Raw genomic sequence first — 22,047 nt, 5'->3', positions numbered from 1 at the left:
TGTTAGTGATATGATTGGCAAATATGGTCATATAAAAACTTGAATTTAAAAAAAAATCAAAATATTGCTATTCTTTGGATACTATTTTAACAGATCAGAAGACTATTTCAAGAGTTCAGATCCTGCCTGGCCTTTGTTGTAATCGACATGCGTGAAATTTCAGGCCATTACAGATGAATCTAGAGTGTGATTTGTCCCATCATAAACCAGGTGTTATAAGGAGCGATTTATTTTCATTAACTATACAAAGAATCTGGAAGGGTAGTTTAGAATACGCATCCAATGACAGGAGACATTTGTCTCAGTCTGTGCTAACAGTATCCAGAGATAATGCAGATAGCTTTAAAATTTGGGAAGATGGCTGGGTAATGGTGGTGGAAATCATGACGATTACATCCTAGCTGCAAGAACTCATAAATCGCAAATTATCCATCCACAATGTGTATGATTCTGTTTGGCTGAAAATTGTTAAATAAATTAATTGTAGTTCATAGTTGTTGGGGTAGGAGATTCTAATGGACTATTGTATCACAACCGGTTTATGTATTTCCTATTCTTAAAGCCAGTTTTAAGAAGAGAAAAGGAATTAATATTGGCTCTAGAAGCTGGGTTAAGGATCAAAAACTAATGAATGTACTATGTAAGATGAAAATCTTTGTTAACGTTGTTCTGCATAGATTTTGCTTGTGTTTGCATAAATATGGTCATACATATTTCCTATTTGTCAGCAAACCTGGGTAATAAGGGAAGAAGGCATGAAGTAGAGACTGACAGTATGAACCAAACGTTTCTTCAAATGTCAGTTTCTAAATTAGAACTTTATTCCAAAGTGTATGGACGATAATATTCTTTCTATGTCTATTAGGAAACAATCAGAAAAATACAGATCTGTGCAGAACTGTAGACATATAAATAGAGCTAGAAAGGTCTAACTAGTGCAAGAATCTTTTGTGATAAAGGCTTGGAGTTGGTAAAAGTTACTGTCTGGATTTTGGTTTGTCTAAATTTGGAAACATCTAGATTTTACATGAAGATAAATAGTTATTAATGACAGCAGAATATGAATCATCTCTGTTTTCACCAATATGGAAATAGAATAAAAAAAGACTAAGAGCTTGCCTGCATCACTTTAAAAATGCAATACCTTTAAGTGTTTTGAGTTGTTTCAAAGTAAATGCAACCAAAAACAGCTGTCACTTGCTTAAATATGAGTCATTACTTCCATGTATGAAGAAGCCATGTGATGTATGCCTTCAGCAAAGTGGGAGTGCTGGATGCATATGGGTAAAACCCCCATACTTCTTCATTTTATGGGAAAACTTGTTCTTTGTGAGTTTGTTTACCTAATGGCATATTAAACAAAAGATACCAGAGTTTTCTGTTTCCACATCCAGTGATCAAAATAAATTCTCATGATTATGATACCATATGATGACCATATTCTGAAGGGAATAACAAGCACTCTTTTCAAAACAGTGAAGGGACTAAATTAATAGTTAACAGCAGCTAGTAGTACCTCTGTGCTAGTAGGTGGGGATAACTGCCAAATACATCTTTATGCAGATCTGTTTGTAATGCCACAGCCATGATACAGAGTAGTTCTGGTAGCCGAACAGCAGCAATAATCTACAGCTTCTGGTACAGCTTTCCTTTTTCAGCTGCAGGTGTACCTAGAGGATCTGGGTAAGGAAGTAGACAGAGAAGGTGAAGACAGACTGAGAAGCTGTTTCAGAAAGGATTTTTCCTTCAACAGCTCTCTTTATGTATTGGTGGATCTACGTTCAAGAAACATGGAAGAACTTTGAGAGATAATTTTCTAGCAACAGCTTCAGATCTTGCCTTGTGGGAGATGATCTGAAAATGATAGGTAAAACTTAAGAGAAAGATGTCAGCCATGGTGGGTCTGAAAGGGTAACCTGGTGATCCAGGCTAGAGGTTGCATTTGCACTTGCATAACAATATTTAGATGATCCATGTGTCACACCATAAAGAAAGTACCTATTTCTGAAGGCTAAAATTAGGTAGCTGAGTCATTGCTGGTGGTTCACCAAAGTGTTGCCACCTGATCATACCTGAGGCTGGAAGGGCCCAGGTCGTTATAACAGTATCATAGAAAAAGTAGTCCTGATGCAGTATCGCAGTATCTTCTGCAGTATCTTCTGTTTTTAAGATCCCATTTTATATTCTGCCCAGAAGGAATCAAAAGTTTGCTGCATCATTAATGCTACTTTGAAACGAGTTTCAGGCACTTGGAAAGGGAGCTTTTTTGTTTTGCGATATGTACATCACAGTGTGCTACTTGCTTGCACTTTGATTATTATCATTCTATGACTCATATTAAATTTTAAAATGGCATTGCTAACTGTTTTAACATTAAAAAAGCATTATGTGTGTATTTTAAAAGCCTTTCCAAGCTTAATATTGATAATGTTAAAGTTTCAAGGATTTGTTGATATAAAAAAGTTTTAAAGAATTCCTTCTCTGGAGATATTCAAAACCTGCCTGGACAGGAGCCTGTGCAACATGCTCTAGGGGAACCTGCTTTGGCAGGGGGTTTGACTAGATGATCTCCAGAGGTCCCTTCCAACCCAAACCATTCTGTGATTCTGTGTAATTTTACTTTAAAAGATCATGTTGAGTTTTACTTATGATATAGTAAATCTAACAAATTTGCTCCAGTTTCCTGTAATAATTATCAAAACAGGGCATATGCACCATTTAAGCACCCAAAAAAAGATACTCAGTAAAGACATATCCATGTTAAGGAGCTCTTTTTAGTGCAGTGCGGTCAGAAGTTGAGCATGCAGGATATGAAATGCAGAGAGTGTGGGACCAGCGCTTGACCCAGAGCACAACCTACAGACAGGGGACTTCAGTGTGTCTGCATGGGCACTGGGAGGGCAGACATTTGTCCAGTTGGCTGAATAGCTGGGATGTGAAAGATTGCCAGAAAAGAGAGGAAGCATTTTCATGCTAGCATTCTCACAGGATGCTGGTATCAACTACCAGGAGTAAAAGCATCTGCTTACTATAGGGCTTGGTTTGCACAGTCATTTACATAAGAGGAGCATGTTAGTTAGCTTACTGTTCCTCAGCGATGTGCTGGCAGCACTCTCAGCATTTGAAGGCTCGCTGGCAATAGGGATATACCTCAGTGCATGGCTCAGCTGGTGTTTGGTTAAGCGCGGTTCTGCGAAAGTATAGCTCCTAATTGCTTGCCATATTCTTGGTTGCAATGTCCCCCAAAAACATATGCCAGATTGTAATGTTTGTGACACAAAATGGCAGTCTGTGCGGATTTTGGGTCTTGAAATCCTCACCAACACTTCCTAGGATGTAGCAGTTACAGGCATACTGCTGTGCTTTTTATCGTTAATCCTTTCGTAGGTTGCTGCTACATTATTCAGATGCTGCACCATTTTTTGTCTCTGTGTGACTGTCTCTATGGCAATTGTTTCATAAAATAATATGTGTGCTCATTTTAAGGAAATAGCTATGCTCATTTTAACAAACCGTCATGCCATAGGGTTATTAGAATGACTGCAAACCGATCAGTGATCGTAAAGGGCACTTTACATCCACACAGAGGTGCACACAGACGTGTATACCATCAACAGCCAAGAAAATACATAGCTTTCAAATGTTTATAAATGAAAAAAACAATTGAATTATAACCAGTGACAATCACTTTTACTTTTGGGGAAATGTCAGTGAGATAAATAATATTATTAAAAGGAAAATGGAATGTGTCATAACTCAAAACCATGTCACAGCATTCTTAGATTATTTTAAGTGTAGAAGCTTGTTTATCAGAATGCTAAATTTATCATCATGAAAAATAATAGGTTAGAATACATTTTCTGCATCAGTTTAGATATCAAGAGGGGTAGTTAACAAATTATGAAAAAATACAATTGCCGGTTTTATCAACAGGAAATTCAATATAGGCTTCTAATCAAAACCGAAAAAAGAAAGAAGAGACTTGAAAATTATGCAACAGTATGAGGAAATGGAAGTTAGATGCAGATTAAACTTCAATTGTACAATGAATAGTCACTATGACAGATGAAAAATGTGAAGAGAAAGCAGGTGTACCACTAACAGTTTACTATCAGCATAACCGGTTGAGATAAGGGTTTTATTTGACCTTCATTTAGATATGGCAGTAATTGGATACAATAATCTCTAAATCATTGCAGAGGGAAAAATGCAGAAATTTTCACAATTATCAGATCATACCATTGAGAAGAATAATTTGAAGACTTTAAATGAGACTTTTTTTTCATGGGCAAGATAGGGTTGCAATGACTAAAGATGACACATTTCAATACATTCCAATATGTGATAAAGATAAGATAAAAGTATGTCTTCTAAAGGAAGTGGTAAAGCTGTGTATTGGGGTAATTTATAAATAAAATGTCTTATGCAGAAAAAAATGTAAAGCAATTAAAACTAGAACAGGAAACAAGAAAGGTATAAAAAAAGCTCTAAAAAAGAAGTGGAAAAGAAGTAGAAAAGTTTATCGACAGTTAACTCATGAGAACAGGATATGCAGATAACAGATGCCACTAAAAAATTGTGTGGAAAGTAAATGTTTACAGAAAGTGAAATGAAAGAAATGCTACTCCTCAAAAGTTTAAAAATTCAACACATTATTTCACTACCTAAAAACAGTCAGTGAAAGGTTTTCCTTCACTCCAGTGAGATACATGTGCCTTTTGGTACTTAGTACAAAAATATCTACATCCAACATTCTGTGAGCTCTGAACATACTAAAAATGCTTAGAAGTTGTGGTATTTTCAAAAAAAAAAAAATGAAGTTGATAAAAATAATTTTATTTCAATAAATGACATGAAGCAAGCATTACACTGGTGAGTAAGTCTGCTAAAGGCTTTTATCAAAAATACTGTCTTAACTAATTCTGATCTTGTATCTCAATTTAAGTAAACTGAGATCAAATTGAAGTCTGTAACGGTTGACAAATGACAGTGGTTTTTTTGGGATGTGTAATTAACCACAGTGATAGAAAACAGTCTGATTTTTTTTTCTGTATGACTCAATGAAAATTAAGTTTTATAGAAAATGTATGGGCTCATATACATAGTTAAGCAATTTGTTCAATAGATAACTCTTCTTCATAACAGGCCAAAAGCAGCTCTGAGTGTTAATGGAATAAAATTCCCCTTCTTTATTTTATGGGGAGGAATTAGGCAGGAGTGTACATTGTCTCCTTTATCTTTTCCCAAACCCTAGAATCCTAGGTTAAGTGGCAAGAGGCAGTAAGTCAGGAAAATAAAATGTTCAGGAACATTTCAATAAATAGTTTTATTTAATTAAGTTATATTTTTTTTTCTAACTGGAATGTTTCACTGAAAGTTGAAAAGATTCATGAGTTCTAGAAAGATTCTGACTTATAAATAAGTCATTGCAGATCTGAAATGCCAGCTGTAAATTTACAGATTGAGAGAAGCTATCAGTTTGTAAAACAATCGAGGTTAACTGGGCAATAAACTCTCCAAAACACTTCAGGAAAAGAATCTCTTGTACCCTAGAAGGACTGTAAAATTTTAATGTGAGACAGTAATTTCTACACATAAAAAGTTTTAGAGTGTAGAAAGAATTATGCAATTCTTGCATAAAAAAGTATTCACAGCCAAATTTTCTATAATCTATATCTTTCTTATTTCAAATTTTTCTTATGCTCATCACCAAATACAAAGTTGGAATGGATATAGAATAAAGAAATCTCCATACTAAAGTTCAGATACTTTGTATGTGGCTGCTAAATATCTTCCATCATTATGTGCCCTTAGTGGGAAGTCCTGTGTCCATAAGCAACTTAATAGTTATCTTCTCCCATTCTTGTCCATTGAGGTTTGGGTCTGGATACTTTCAACTCAACTCATGCTGATTTGACAGTTCATCCCTGAAAGACTGAGAGGACATCAAACAGCATTTAACCTAGGCAAAAAGTCCAGAATATGCTAAATACTCTGATTTTGACTTCAGGCAAACTTAAGACAGATGAAGTGAGATTCCACCTACATTTGAAGGCATCATTTGGCTTTCCTATTTCTTTCTTTCTGATGTTGAAAAGTGGTTATTTCCATCTGAGTTAAAACAAATTCTTAGCAATGTAAATAAAAATTTGTTTTCTCCCATATTCTTTATTTGAAAATATAAATCTCTCTTTTTTATATTATTAGAGTTTCTCCATGTGAAGCTGAACTTCAGGAATTAGTGCATCAAATTGACATCATGGTAAACAGCAAGAAAGTGGAATGGGAAAGGAAGATGAAAGCTTTAGAAGCAAAGGTGGATATCCAGGATAAAGAATTAGCAAGTACCCAAAGCAAACTGGATGAAAAAGGTCAAGAGGTATTTAAGAATATCACTTTCTATAAAGAAACTATTTATTCTGGGAGTTAGTTAATAGTATGCTCTAAATGCTTTATAAGGAGACCTGTTTTTCTACCACGTAAAAATACCAAACGCCCTTTAAAGGTCACTAATTATCCTTAGTGTTTTCTTTTAAAGTGTGCTTCTGTTCTGAAAAGTGGTTGTAAAAATGTAATTGAAAGTCCCATATTTCTTCTGCTTCCCTAAAGTCTAAATTAAATATTCTCAGTTTAGCTGTAAAAAGATAATTTGATGTTTTTTCTAAATGCCAACACTTCTAGTTCCCTCAGAAATTTTAAATGGAAACATACAGTTCAAAAAGTTTCACAAAATTATGTCTTTGTAATTTCTGTTTATACCTGATTTATATCATCTTACGTTATATACTGTCTTAGTATGATAATTTTATTATTAATAGTGAAGATTCGTATTGTATTACCACTTAGACTTACTTATCAAACTGAAAGCCCCGGTGTACCTGATGTTGTCTGTACTTCACAGTCTTGTCTGCTCAATATTCATTCAGAAGCATCAGTAAATCCTAGCACAGCATTCAGTTCCAGTTTAAGACATCTGAAGTTAGGTGTTTACACATGGGCATCCTTGTGTGAGCTAGGTGTCTAAACTGCCAGTGGGAGTTTTGAAAATGAAATAACTCTCCCTAATGAGCAATTAGGAACTTGCCCTTAAGTCACAGCAGTCAGAGGAGCCAAGAGAATAATTCAGCTAGTCAATCCTTAAAGCATCAATCTATTTGCCTGTACAGTTATTGGAAATATTTTAGCATATTCCATCTAGCTTCCAGCTGCCCCTCCAGAAAAACATAGGTGTCATATATGCTCTTTGTCATATTTCTCAGATCCCTGCGAAACTCTGAGATAACTCAAGATGTCTCAAATGGCACTGTACTTAGGGAGCTGAAATGAGTCTAGTGTCTCCTGATAATTTTACATAAGTAGCTGAAAGTCATTTATATGATTATACAAGCCATCCAAGCAAAATTTTCACAACAGCGCACAGCAGTTCAGTCAGTTATAGGTCAGAAATGCTTTCATTAAATGGTTTTTCATGACAGAGTCATATGTTGTGTTTGTTAAACGATAACATAAACATACAATGACATATTTTACTATAAAATCCCTAACTTGATCTTGATACAATCTGGGTTTGTGGTATCCAGTTTTATTATTAAGTTACTGTGTCCACTTCTGGGCCCCCCAGTTCAAGAAAGATAAGGAATTACTGGAGAGAGTCCAGCGAAGGGCTACAAAGATGATCAGAGGACTGGAGCATCTCTCTTATGAGGAGAGGCTGAGGGAGCTGGGTCTGTTCAGCTTGGAGAAGAGAAGACTGAGAGGGGATCTTATCAACACTTACAAATACCTTAGGGGTGGGTATCAAGAGGATGGGACCAGACTCTTCTCAGCGGTGCCCAGTGACAGGACAAGGGGCAATGGGCACAAGCTGAAACATGGGAAGTTCCATCTGAATATGAGGAGGAACTTCTTTACTTTGAGGGTGCCAGAGCACTGGCACAGGCTGCCGAGGGAGATTGTGGAGTCTCCTTCTCTGGAGATATTCAAAACCCTCCTGGACGTGACCCTGTGGAACATGCTCTAGGGGAACCTGCTTTGGCAGGGGATTGGACTAGATGATCTCCAGAGGTCCCTTCCAACCCTTAACCATTCTGTGATTCTGTGAATGAATATACATTTTTAATATCTATCTTTTAAGGAACAGTCTTGTTTCAAAGTTTCAAATGACTATTCCAAAAATGACATCTTTTGGAACACTTCAGAAAAGGTAAATGTGAATGCTTATTCTAACTGTAGGTGGGACTACTTCGACAGAAACTGGAAGAGTTACTGAAAACTAAATACGAAATGGCTCAGAATTATGAAACTCAGCTTCAAGCACTGAAATCTCAAGTAAGAAAAATGTCAGTTTTACTATTTTATGATTGCAGTATAAAGAGCTTATAGATGCCTAATGGTATAGATGTACCTTTATGGATTTGGGAAAGATGAACTGTGTCATACAAATGATGATGACTACAGCTTCCTACTAGGCTACATTATCATTTCTGTACTGACATGTCCAAACTCTTTGGATGGATTTTGATGTGATTATGACATCTGTTATAAAGGCAGATACTTGATTTCCTGACTTTGGACTAATAACCTAAAACCTTGGTGAATGAAGAAAACGGATAATTAGACTCATGCTAGTAAGACTCTGATGCACATTAGGAATTTTAAGACTGAAACTGTTCTTGTCATGTCTTTGCTATAATTTCTACTGGGTTTACTTTGCTTGATTTACAGGGATTATTAAAGTGGTCTGATAGCTTTCCATAAGGGAACATGGTATCAAAACTAGAGTAGCCTGGATTATTGACATTGGGCATTTGTTTTGGCTTTGTTTATTTCGGTGTGCGCTTGCAGCCCAGAAAGCCAGTCGTATCCTGGGCTGCATCAAAAGAAACATAGTGAGCAGGTCGAGGGAGGTGATTCTGCCCCTCTACTCCGTTTTGGTGACACCCCACCTGGACTACTGCATCCAGCTCTGGGGCCCCCAACATAAGAAGGACATGGAGCTGATGATAGAACGAGTCCAGAGGAGGGCCACGAAGATGATCAGAGGGCTGGAGCACCTCTCCTATGAAGACAGGCTGAGAGAGTTGGAGTTGTTCAGCCTGGAGAAGAGAAGGCTCCAGGGAGACCTTATTGCAGCCTTTCAATACTTAAAGGGGACCTATAAGAAAGCTGGAGAGAGACTTTTTACTAGGGCCTGTAGAGACAGAAGAGGGGGCAAGGGCTTTACACTGAGAGTAGATTTAGCTTGTACATGAGGAAGAAACTTTTCTTCAGTGAGGGTGGTGAGACACTGGCACAGGTTGCCCAGAGAAGCTGTGGATGCCCCCTCCCTGGCAGTGTTCAAGGCCAGGCTGGATGGGGCTTTGAGCAACCTGGTCTCGTGAAAGATGTCCCTGCCCATGATAGGAGTGGTGTAATAGATGATCTTTAAAGGTCCCTTCAACCCAAACCAGTCTATGGTTCTATGATTCTCTTTGGCTGTGTTTGCTCTGTGCCTGTATTTTTGTTTCTTCATTATTTTCCACTTCAATCAAGAATCTAAATTCTTAGCAAACTTCAGTCTGTTCTGTTTCTCTGATTTTAACAACTTAACATACACAATTCTACATTGTGTTTCCTGCTATTCTACTTTTTCCTTCACTGTATTCTCCTACCAGAGATTTAGGATTCCATTCCATTTTCAATTACTTCCTTGGAAGTAATTAAAAATTTCCAGTAATCACACTTACAGTAGAATCATCTTGGATTGCATAAATTGGATATCATTATTATCATTTGGAGATGATAACACCACCTAAATCCATCAAACCAATAAATGTATAACTTATGTTTAAGGTTATGTTGTCTTTAATTTATTTTTTCTTTTTTATACAGAAATTGATTTGGCAAACAGTTCTGTGAGTAAGCAGAGAATGTTTTGGTTGCTATGTAATTGACACTTTTAATCATTTGGGAAAGTAGCTAGAAACAAAAGCTGTTTTATAATTTACACAAATCACAGAAAAGAACATCTCAGCATGATTATTGAGAAGATAAACATCAAACAATGAAAAACGGTGTGACTTTTTACATATAAGTTGTAAGATACCTTTAGCAATGCAGAACTATCACCCAAAATACAGCAGATCTCTCTTTTCTCATTCTTTTTCACATTTCATGCAATATTTTTCGCTTCTTAATTTTTTTTGTCACAAGCTAAAAATTACTGGTTTTATGTTCCATATTATTGCTAAGAGCTTCACTGAAGTTGAACTTCCTGAAATTGAAACTCCAGGTAATTTTTCAGAAAGATTTTGGGTTTGAAGTTGTTAATTACCCTACAAGTCCTTTCCATGGTGTGGTGGGTTGACCCTGGCTGGACACCAGGTGCCAACCGAAGCCGCTTATCACTCCCCTCCTCAGCTGGACAGGGCAGGGGAAATATGACGAAAGGCTCATGGGTCAAGATAAGAACAGGGAGATCACTCAGCAATTACTGTCAAAGGCAAAACAGACCCAACTTGGGGAAATTAGTTTAATTTATTTCCAATCAAATGAGAGTAGGGTAATGAGAAATAATACTGAATCTTAAAACAGCTTCACAGAATGTTCACAGAATCACAGAATGTTAGGGATTGGAAGGGACCTCGAAAGATCATCTAATCCAATCCCCCTGCCGGAGCAGGATTACTTAGATCATGTCACACAGGAACGCGTCCAGGCGGGTTTTGAATGTCTCCAGAGAAGGAGACTCCACAACCTCTCTGGGCAGCCTGTTCCAGTGTTCAGTTACCCTCACTGTAAAGAAGTTTTTCCTCATATTTATGTGGAACCTCCTGTGTTCCAGCTTGCACCCATTGCCCCTTGTCCTGTCAAGGGATGTCACTGAGAAGAGCCTGGCTCCATCCTCATGACACTTGCCCTTTACATATTTATAAACATTAATGAGGTCACCCCTCAGTCTCCTCTTCTCCAAGCTAAAGAGACTCAGCTCCCTCAGCCTCTCCTTATAAGGGAGATGTTCCACCCCCTTAATCATCTTCGTGGCTCTGCGCTGGACTCTCTCTAGCAGTTCCCTGTCCTTCTTGAACTGAGGGGCCCAGAACTGGACACAATATTCCAGATGCGGCCTCACCAGGGCAGAGTAGAGGGGGAGGAGAACCTCTCTTGACCTGCTAACCACACCCCTTCTAATACACCCCAGGATGCCACTGGCCTTCTTGGCCACAAAGGCACATTGCTGGCTCATGGTCATCCTGGTGTCCACTAGGACCCCCAGGTCCCTTTCCCCTATGCTGCTCTCCAACAGGTCTGTCCCCAACTTGTACTCCCCTCACGCCTCCCTTCTTCCTGGGTTCAACTTCACTCCTGATTTCTCTAACTCCTCCCTGCAAGCGGCACAGGGGGACAGGGAACAGAGGTTGTGGTCAGTTCATCATACATTGTCTCTGACGCTCCTTCCTCCTCACACTCCTCCCCTGCTCCAGCATGGGGTCCCTCCCATGGGAGACAGTCCTCCACGAACTTCTCCAATGTGAGTCCTTCCCACAGGCTGCAGTTCTTCACAAACTGCTCCAGCGTGGGTCCCTTCCATGGGTTGCAGTCCTTCAGGAACAGACTGCTCAAGCGTGGGTCACAGCGGGGTCACAGGTCTTGCCAGGAGCCTGCTTCAGCGCGGCTCTCCATGGGGTCACAACCTCATTTGGGCATCCACCTGCTGCAGTGTGGAGTCCTCCATGGGCTGCAGGTGGATATCTGCTCTACTGTTACCCTCCGTGGGCTGCAGAGGCACAGCCTGCCTCACCACGGTCTTCACCACAGGCTGCAGGGGAATCTCTGCTCCAGTGCCTAGAGCATCTCCTCCTTCTTGTTCACTGACCTTGGTGACTGCAGCATTCTTTCTCTCACAAGTTCTCACTCCTATATCTGGCTGCAATTGTTGTTGCACAGGCTTTTTTCTCTTTCTTAAATGTGTTATCACAGAGGCGCTACTGCAGTCACTGGTGGGCTCGGCCTTGGCCAGTGGCGGGTCCGTCTTGGAGCCGGCTGGCATTGGCTTTATTAGACATGGGAGAAGCCTCTAGCAGTTTCTCACAGAAGCCACCCCTGTAGCCCCTCCGCTACCAAAACCTTGCCATGCAAACCCAATACACATGGGCAAATACAATCTGTTTTCTCTTTGTGTTTTTTGAAGAATCTGACACTTGCTAACTTACAAGCTTCTCTCTGTAAACCTGATTATACTTCTTTTAGTTACCACTCAGACCACCTAACCTTTCTTTGAGCTTCCTGATTGCTTCTCCTTTTGTCTTTATGCAAGAAGTTTGGATTTCTAGCTCTTAAGAATAAACATCACTTTTCCAATCTATGCCTCCAAACACTTCATTCTCTCTCAGTCATCCTATTTATTTTACCAAAGGTTCCAGCACTGATACTGTTTGCATTTTATTTTCCAATTCCCATTCCTCCCCTTTTACCAAACCATATTTCTTCATGAAATATCCATCCAGTACACATTGACCGAAGGAGGAAACTGTTAAGTGCCTGAGTCAGGAGGCCTGCCTAGATTCTCTAGGTGATAAACAGAAAGTTTGCCTGTCAGAACAATTCCAAGCACCTATACTAGACAGTAGGACTATTCCACTCTGCTCCTCTAGCTTTTACTACGTTTCCTTGTTGAGTTTCTTTCTTAAATTACAGTGCTGCAGTGTCTACAATAGAATGACTTTTATGTCCCTGATTCTCAGCTGCACAAACTCATATCTAAAATACAGAGCTCCCCTGACAATATTAATCTTTGCCTTATCTCCTTTGTCTCCCTTCCTTTGGTTCTTATCCTCACTTGAAAGTTATACCTCCTTCTACACTGTATAATCTTAAGAGCTACAATTTAGTTTTGCACAAATGGTGTGTGTTGCTATTTACCAGCAGCATTGTATCTTTCTCTGCAGAGGTATTCTTAAAATCCCTCCCAATTTTTGTTCCTTCTTAATCTTGGTAGAATAGAAAGGATCACTTTTTCTATCTCTAAGAATGCTAGGCTATTCAGAACAATTTTCTCTCTGATATAGTGCTTCTGTGGTCCTCAGTGCTTTTTACCCTTGCTATTGATAAAAGCAGCTGTTTAATGAGCAACATTCCCATTGAATTGATTGTGTGCCTGTCGAATGCAGTAAAACCTGTATTTTTCTTGTATTAGGGAAATAAATCCTAATATGTAACCTGAAACTCTTAGGCCACACTGCTGCACTCATTCAAATGCACAACGCTTTGTCATAATTAAATAGCAAAAACTTTAGGGGTTCGTCTTCATCACTTTCTTCCTTCATTTTTTTCTATATTAATCTTTAGTAGTTATTCTCATTTTGAAAATGACAGAAATCCCTCAGCAAAGGAACAAGAATCCATTTTTGCTCTAAGCACTTTAGCAACTAATTGCCTCACTTAGACATTTAAAAGCTAGATGACTATGTCTGAGCTACCTCAGGAGGGAAGTGGACAGCCCTAGAATATAACTCATGTCAGCGTATGATGAGGATTTAAGATAGCTGAAATGACTAAGCATTGGGAGGCAGCTTTTTCTAACGCAGAGAAGTTCAAGCTTGGATGTCTAACTTTCAGAAATCGAAACTTAGATGAATCCAACCCCAGAACTCACTAAAATGCCTCAGGCAAAAAGAACAACTTGGACTTTATTTTTAAAGCAAATACCTGGCATTAAAAGGAAAGATTCTTGGCTTTTAGTCTAGTTTCTGGTTGTGATAACATCCAGACTATAATCTGTCTGAAATATCCTACTTTCATGAAATAAATCTAATATTCAAACTAAATTTTCTCATTTTGGCCATTCTGTTCCTTTTTAGACTGATTTGCTGAGGTGTTGGATCCTGTATTTCCTAGCTTTTTTAGCATGAACAGTCTAATACCTATCTTCATCTGGGTTTTCTCTTCCCAGGCAGTTCTCATGTTCCATAATATATTTAAGAGCAAAAATCCTGTTATTTGAAAAAGGATGTCTTTCTTCCAAAGACAATGATTTCCATGTTGTTTGATAATCTGGATAATCTGACCCATTTTAAATATTTTATCTTAACTGTGTTCTTCAGCAAGGTCAATTTCAAATACAGGCAGCTTCTCTTCAAGACTTTTGATTTCATTTTGAAGGTGATGTCTCAGCTCTGTAAGTCCATGTTACAGGATTTCTATTCAGAAATTCCAAGTTGGTCAAATCTATCCCTGGACCTCATCATTTCATGAAAATATCTAGTCTAGGACATTCTATCTTCTGGTCATCTTTTCAATTATGTTTGCTGTTCCGTATTATGAGTTCCCAAAATCATCTCAAATGTCTCTAGGAAGTTTCCTGATGATTTTTTTAACTCCAGTTTCTGTTCTGTATCTTTTCTGGACTTTTTTGGCCATCTTTGTTATCTGCACAGACCTCAATTGCTCATTCCAGGTAGGTTCAATAGGATTCCATTCCATTTCCAAACACTTCCTTGGAAGTAATTTCTTTTCCAGACAGTAGTTTGCTTGAGCAGTTAAGAAAAATATGAGATTTTATGGATTTTGTTTGGTTAGGCAAAGAACTTTATGTTAGAGTCAGAATTTTTTAAGTTAAGCTGTAATTATTACGGAGAATGTAAGTCGTCGTATATACCTGAATTTAAAGGAACAAAACCACAAGAGACATGATCAGTATTTACAGTTCTAAGCTTCTTTTCTAGTCAACATTCTTTGCAAAGTTCTTTCACTCTTCTTCCCTCAAGACCGTATTTTCAGTGTTTCCTTTGTCAATCATCTCCTTGGTTTTCCTTTTTTTTTCCAAACCCAAATGTATATAACTCTACCAGACAATGTCAGTTCGCTGTATCAAGCCTGTTAACGGCCACTAGCCCCTTTGCTTGTGTAGTATAGCTAACTGTTGATCAGACTGGCCATTTCTCTGAAGAGGCTGGTACCTTCTGAAGAGGCTGGTGCCTCTACTGGTACCTTCCTTCCTCTGCCTCTGACTCCTTTGCCTCTGCCTCCTAAGCCATGCTTTCGTGGTAAGATCAACAGGCACAACGGTATCAAGTATCTAATTCTCATAGACACTCTTTGGTACTTAATGGTTCCAGAAGAATGCAATCATCACATACATAACATTTCAACAATTTTCATGATAGAAGAGAAACATGCACCTTTAAAATACGTTAATGATAATCCTTCATTCTGGCTAGTGAAGCACCCTTTAAAAATGTCAACACAAGATGGCAGTAAACAAGTGTAGAACATTTCATAGAACATTGTGGAGGAAATGGCACTAAGGGTAACAGTGCCATAAAGAACTTCAGCAGAATTAAGTAGCTGTCAAATGAACCCATTTGAACAGTTAACATTTATATGAAGCTCAGTCTTGTTCATCTCTAAGAAATTAACTTTATTAATTGATTCTTTGTTACATTGATTAAATATTTAGAATGCTGAAGCTGCAGTTGGCTATTCTAGTTTAAAGAAAACTTTGGCCCTGTGGTCATCTTTGGTAGATTCTAGATGTTCAACTCTGCTTTCATTTTTAGTTTTCAAAGTTGACACATGGTTATGAAAAGCTACAGTCACATCAGTTAAAACAAAAAAAGGTTGAAAGTAGAGAAGAATGTGAGGAAAGCCTAGAGACACCATCTGAACTGAGCAATGTATACAAGAAACTGGAGGTAAGAATACTTTGTTATTATATTCTAATTTTAACGTGCCTTTAGAACTAATTTGTGGTTTACAGTTGTAAACTTTAATTTCCTGATAATTCTGAAAAAATTATATCATTTTCTTGCTCTGGCAAGAAAAGCTGCATAGTTTAATATTCAGGTTTTGTTCTTTTATCCAAGTTTTATTAGTGTTTTCTGTAGTTCTATGAGTGAATACAGATAATTTTCTTCATAAGTGTTACTATAAATACATTTTTGCTTTTTTCCTGATTAATACATATATGTACTGGATAATATAATCTGTTGAGGCATGAGACCTTTTAAATATGCAGGATACTGTCACATAATACCTACCATTAATTCAAGTTTTATAGACAACTTTGACCATGTAGGGCTAGATAGAAAAAGGATTTAGAATTGGCAACCTGTTTGTTATACACCTATCTTGTCAGCATCCATGTGCCTGAGGCAATCCACAACCTTGACCTCAGTACCTAGTTTCCTTAGGTAACATATGAGGAAGAATTAGGCACTTAAAAATACTTTCCACAGAATCCAGCATACTGAGTAGGGGCTAGATACTATGAGATGCTGAGGACAGGATTCAGTCATATTCCTTATCGCTCTCGACACCGAATGGATTTTAGCCGACTTATTCTTGGATACAGGAAGATGCCAATTTCGGATCATAATTCCCAGCCTTGACTTCTTAGAGTTAGAAGTTACTTCATGACCTGTGGCGTAATCAAATAGTTATTGGGCCAACAGGAGAGTGAGCCAGCACAGAGAACTGGCATACAGAGAGCGTGCCTCCAAGCGGTGGCTTCTCCCCAGATGCTCTTCTGGCTACATTCACTGATGCAGAAACGGATATCCAGTCTCATTTCTTATAACTGAGCGATGTAATCTCAAGCTGTACTAATTTTTGCCTCTTTTTTACTTATCCAGTAAATTTGCTGGTATCCTGTGCAAAGTGAAACAACTTCAAAAGGAAGAATTCCTTTGAAAACTAGTCTTCCACATACGGGGAGAACAGTCTAACCACTAGTCTGATGAAGCAGAGGAGGATCACAAAAAAAATTTACTTTTTCTCTGGCCATCCTTTGTAAAGAGCATAATAAAGTCTTGCAAAGTGTGTGCTTCGCATGTTTACTAAACTGGGTCCTGTAGGGAAAGTAAGCAGAGGAATAGCAGTTGAAAGTGTGAGCTAGTTGCTAAGCATTGTGAAGACTTACAGGCTTATGATGTAGATTTATGTACATATATGATATAGATTATTTAGATATTTGAGAATTTTACAACCAAAAATTTAAGATCTAATAGATTTTAAGTACTTTCATACTTAAGCTGCAATTAAGAAGGGTTTTAGAATCTTTATTTTGAGCTTGCCTATCTTATAGGATATTCTATAAGATACAGGACTAACTTCTGTGACCTTCATGTGACTGTTCCTACGTAACAGGACATATCCCAGACACATCCTAGGTCTACATAATGTTGCTGTCTCTTCCACATGGAAGAGTCCTTACCATCGGAAAAGCTACTACACTTTGGACTGCAACATAGCTGCCAACATCTGCGACTACAAGAATAATAAATGGGTTATACATCTATCATTGACTAAATATATCACTACTGTGAAACTGTCTGATCCAGCTGATTTGAGAATGACCTTATTGAAGATTAAAATGTGAAAATAATGTAACACAATGCTATAATTTGATTAATTATGCAGTATGAAAAATGAGTGCTTGGAATATATTCAGCAAATTCTAGTATTCAGGAAATAATTACTGTGTTGAAAATCTACTAAGCTCAGCAGTGCTTTAGCAAGGCCTTGAACCTGCAGTCCTCATTAAATAGTCTGAAACTCCATTTGTCTCACATTTTGTAAAATGGGAAGATGTTTATTGCTTTAAAATGCCAAAGCAGATATTAGGAAAGCTATAAGAGAAGATTTGTATTAATCTATGCTGGAAAGCATTCAATTTTGTTCTAGTAGCAAATAAAATATTTTTTAAAAATTTAGGGAATATGCCAGTTTATGATAATTATAAAAAATCATCTGTCTTTTTAGAATCAACATTTCCATTGTGAAAAAGGAAGTTCTCATAACAGCTTGTAAGTGTTATAGTTTTTACTGTGTAAAACAGTATACTGTTATTTTGCTAATTCTTCAAACTAAAAGAGCAACAGCTCTAGTAACTGGAGTTCTACTTATTTTGTAGGATACTGCCTTTAAAGCCTAGTTGTGAACATATAAGATCTGATATGATTTAAGAGCAAATTCAAATACACTATAAATAGGAATATAAGTGCAAATACAAAAGCAATATTAGATAAATCTGATATAATAGAATTTAAGCAAGTTTCTGTTTAAACTAGGTGAACTCAAAACCAGAAGCAGCAATTGTAAAGAGCGCAAGAAGTAAAATTTATTCACAGTAGCTGCTGTCCCATTTGTTCAAAAAAAAAAAAAAGAAAAAAGCAAGCACTCAAAACATTTGTCTGAATACTAAGGGTTTGGTTCCCTGCTGATTACTCTACTTGACACTGATATAGTTTAAAGTCACAGGAACTACCCTCCAATAAAATGGTTGTATTATAGTCACAAGTCTAAGATCTACAGCAATGGAAGTGATTTAAAATATTTTATCAATTTTATTCAGTGATTGTGTTTACCACCAATTTTTTTCAGATTAACAGCCCTTAAGACTGGTTTCTTGCTCGTGGGGATGGCTGGATGGCTGCTTTATATCATTGTTCTTTTTTTCTTCTTTCCAAAAGTATGGAAAGGTTATGTATTAATTAAAAAATCTAGATTTTTCTTAGAACTATACAAATTACAAAGTTATTTAGATTAAGGAAAAAAGTTATTCTCCCTGTGTTTACTAGCCTTATTTTGCTGTCTTTCAGGAATTTAAGGCAAAATCAAGAGAATGGGATAAGAAGGGGACAATCTGCCGAAATTCTCTCATTTATTTAGATGCTCAACAAAAATTATTGTCCGAGAAACGTAATTTGTTTCAGGTAAAATTCCTACCCTCCTGCTTTAGGAAGAAAATGAGAATTAAATTAGCTGTTAGCTCAGCTAGGGTTATTTTAACTTAATTTAAAAAATCTGAATACCACTGAGGTTATAGTGAATCTGGCAATACATGGATATATTGGTAGTGAATACATTGCTTTAGGTAAGGCAGACCCATATTCAAAGATCTAATTATATATACAGTTATTTTAATTTTATTTTTCTCACGCAAATGAGAAACTGAATAAGTATCATTATGAAAATTACAATATTTCTGATTTTAAAAAACTGCAAAAAGCAGTGCATGCTCCTTTTTACTTTTTTAAGTATAGTGGAGATACTTTTATCTTCCATGCTATTTACTAATATGCAATTAATTGTGATGACAAGTTATTGAAAAGTATCTTACCAAGTAAGTAGTACATGCCATTATTATGTTTACTCAAATATAAAGTTCCCTCAAATCTAAGATAGCCGTCATTTTTTTGACGATCATAAATATACATTAATATAATTTACACAGAAAAATGAATTTCTATATGCTACTCCAAAACCACACTTGGAGTTGTTTGTTAGACCACTTATCCCTTTTTTATCATATTTTTCAGCTTTCAAGTTACCATTCAGTCCTTGTTTGACTTTGTGTTTCTTTTTTACTTGCCAATTTGCTTATTACTTTTTTTATACAGCCTATTGATCTAGCATCAATGTTGGTTATGTAGTTAGACAAGTCAAAACAGAGTACTCAGGGTCATCATCCACATTTTTTCTGTTGGGTTTACATCACTGCCATCAGTGAACTTTCTTTGAAGACAATTTGGTTCACAACTGTGACATAACACTGACTAGTTTATCAAATAGAAGTCTGATGGACTGTTAGCCCTTAACTGTCTCAAAAGCATTAATTCGTCCTGTGTCTTTGTCTCAAATTCCTCTTTTGTGAGATCTTTGATTTCCAGCTGGAGTCTTGCACTGTATTTTTCACAGGATGCTCTGACATTTTGCTGTGTCAGACTCCATAACTTTAGATGTCAGGGGGACCCTAATTTATTATCTATAGAAATCAAACTTACCTGCAAATTTCTTTGGCTTTTTATTTGATATGCAGCCGGTGGTCAGTTCTGCTTAGGTGTTCAGCTAACACAAGTTATGGGAACATAGTCAATGGCATCAGAAGCTGTCTAAAGCATGCCTTTTTGCAGTCCTTATCAATGAAATATGGTATTTGTAACCCTGCTTATTTTTAATATACATTTCTTGCTCAACTTGATCTCTGCATATGATATATGGTTTCCAGGTGATATTTTGTTGTCATTTTTTAGCTAATCCTCAGTCTTCTGAAAGATTACTGCTGCTTGTTAATCTCCTGGTAGAGAAATCCATGTGGATAATTTTTTAAACAGCAAAACCAGTTACCATAGTAATTATGCTTCATCACAATGCCTTGAATTCACAAATACTGGCAATAGCAGTGTTCTGAAGTTTTGGTTTTAGGATTTTAATTAGTACAAGAAACTGAATGGAGTGTGAAACTCTGCAGAATGTGCAAATGATTCTTCCCCAGGTTTAAGGATAATGATATCAAAGAAGTACACTTACTGTAGTAAGTGAGCTGTTTATACATGGACTGTGTAATGCTAGCCCTCTAGTCAAAGGTTAATATCTATCCTGAAGCACACACACACACGGCTCCTACTGAGTTCAATGAATCAAAGAAGAACATTTCTCTCAAATTATTTTTTATAGGTAACTGCTTTGAGCAGGTCATCATAATCACCTTTTTCACATTTGGGGCTAATTAACATTAAGTGCTAGGGAAATACACAGCAGAGGAGAAAAATCCTTGGAAAAAATCTGTGCCCTTGAAAGTTTCTGAAGCATTTTTTCTTACTGAGGGCAAAGAACTTGAGACTAAAACAAGGAAATGTCCTTTAGAGAAGTAATGCAAACTGTTCCAATTGTGCTGTCTTTTCTAAGCAAATACTGGTGAAATGGAAATAGCTTTATGATTTTAGTAGTAATGGTTTGTTCCTAACAATTTACATATAATTATTGTATTTCATTTAAAAGATTTTCTTGTTTTATAGAAGCAGACCCAGAATTATCAATTCCAAATAAGCAATAAGAAACAAACCCAAGAAGAGGTAATTACCTATGGCCAGCCTGAAAGTGAAAAGGATGAGTTGATTATTGAGAAGCTAAAGGCAACTGTGAATGAAATAGCAATAAACAAGAATAAACTAGAAGAGGAAAATCAGAAACTCCGGGAGAATCTAAAAATGTACCAAAACCAGTGCCAGGTAGTAATAATTTTTCTTTTTCATGATGACTGTGGAATTGATGTTGGAGCATTAATTACTTAGGAGTATACTTTAAAAAGTTGTACTGAGATGCCTATATAAAAGATTTGTACATTAGGCAGAAACACAGAATGAGCTGCGAACAATACAATTTTTTGAGTAACACTTAAAGAGAAAACAGAAATATGTTTGATGTGTAGTAGTATATTTTATTCTTGTCTGTTTATCTAGGGTTTTATAACTTTGCTATATCTGTAGCATCTACAGGAACTTAGTCTAGTTCACTTGGTTCCTTGTATATAAATTACTTCTATGAAATCTCTTTAACTGATTTACACCTTGTACACTGTGCCATGTAGCTAGTAAATAAATATATAGAAAAGTGTATGGTATACTTTATTCTTGAGAGAAGATTTTGCAGTCAATGAATTTTTAAGTTGCCAGCCGTGTGAAGAACCATCGGTTTTTATCTTATCCCTACTGTACCGTTTTTCAGTGTAGCACTGATCTATGAAGACAGCCATTTGGGCCTCTCCTTTTGGTCGTGATATATGAATTCTGACAAGACTGAGATAATACAAGATCTTTACAGCCTTTTTTATTAGCTATGTTTGAAACAGATCAGGAATGAGAGTCTCATTGCTGTTTTTTTCTGGTAACATATATAAATTATACTTTTGCTTAATTTATTTAAGCACTTCAAGGTACAGTAATATATTGAGTGGCCTACAGTGACTTCGACTCTTTCTGGAGAAAGACAATATGTTTCTCTTTATAGACAACCTTGCAGAGTTATAACTTCATATGCAATATACTTTATAGGAATCAGCATATATGTGGTGGAGGTTAGTTTCAGGTGTTGTGAGAACAGCCAAGCTTAGCGCATGTGTTGTTTATACATTTTCATTTACATATTATTTCACTGAGTCATTTGCCTGTATACAAGTTATCGGTATGCAAGCGAAAACCTCTGTTTTGGGGCTCTTAAAAAGGCCACCATCAAAAGTAGTGGGACTAGAATATGGAGTGGAACAAGTCAAAGTGGAGAGAGAGGTGC

The 22,047-nt window shown here is 36.9% G+C and overlaps 1 protein-coding gene across 1 annotated transcript in view; it reads left to right on the top strand.

The window, feature by feature from the left end:
* DEUP1 (deuterosome assembly protein 1) overlaps positions 1–22,047 on the top strand; it is a 47,224-nt gene that overhangs the window by 1,047 nt on the left and 24,130 nt on the right. Inside the window, exons 2-6 of the mRNA XM_068425121.1 lie at positions 6,208–6,379; positions 8,233–8,328; positions 15,537–15,671; positions 18,579–18,692; positions 20,778–20,990. Of these exons, the coding sequence (XP_068281222.1) occupies positions 6,208–6,379; positions 8,233–8,328; positions 15,537–15,671; positions 18,579–18,692; positions 20,778–20,990 (730 nt within the window). The remainder of the gene's footprint in view (positions 1–6,207; positions 6,380–8,232; positions 8,329–15,536; positions 15,672–18,578; positions 18,693–20,777; positions 20,991–22,047) is intronic.

This window comes from Nyctibius grandis, chromosome 2, assembly GCF_013368605.1.
Source record: "Nyctibius grandis isolate bNycGra1 chromosome 2, bNycGra1.pri, whole genome shotgun sequence".
NCBI lineage: Eukaryota > Metazoa > Chordata > Aves > Nyctibiiformes > Nyctibiidae > Nyctibius > Nyctibius grandis.
This window is presented reverse-complemented; position numbering and strand designations above follow the sequence as displayed.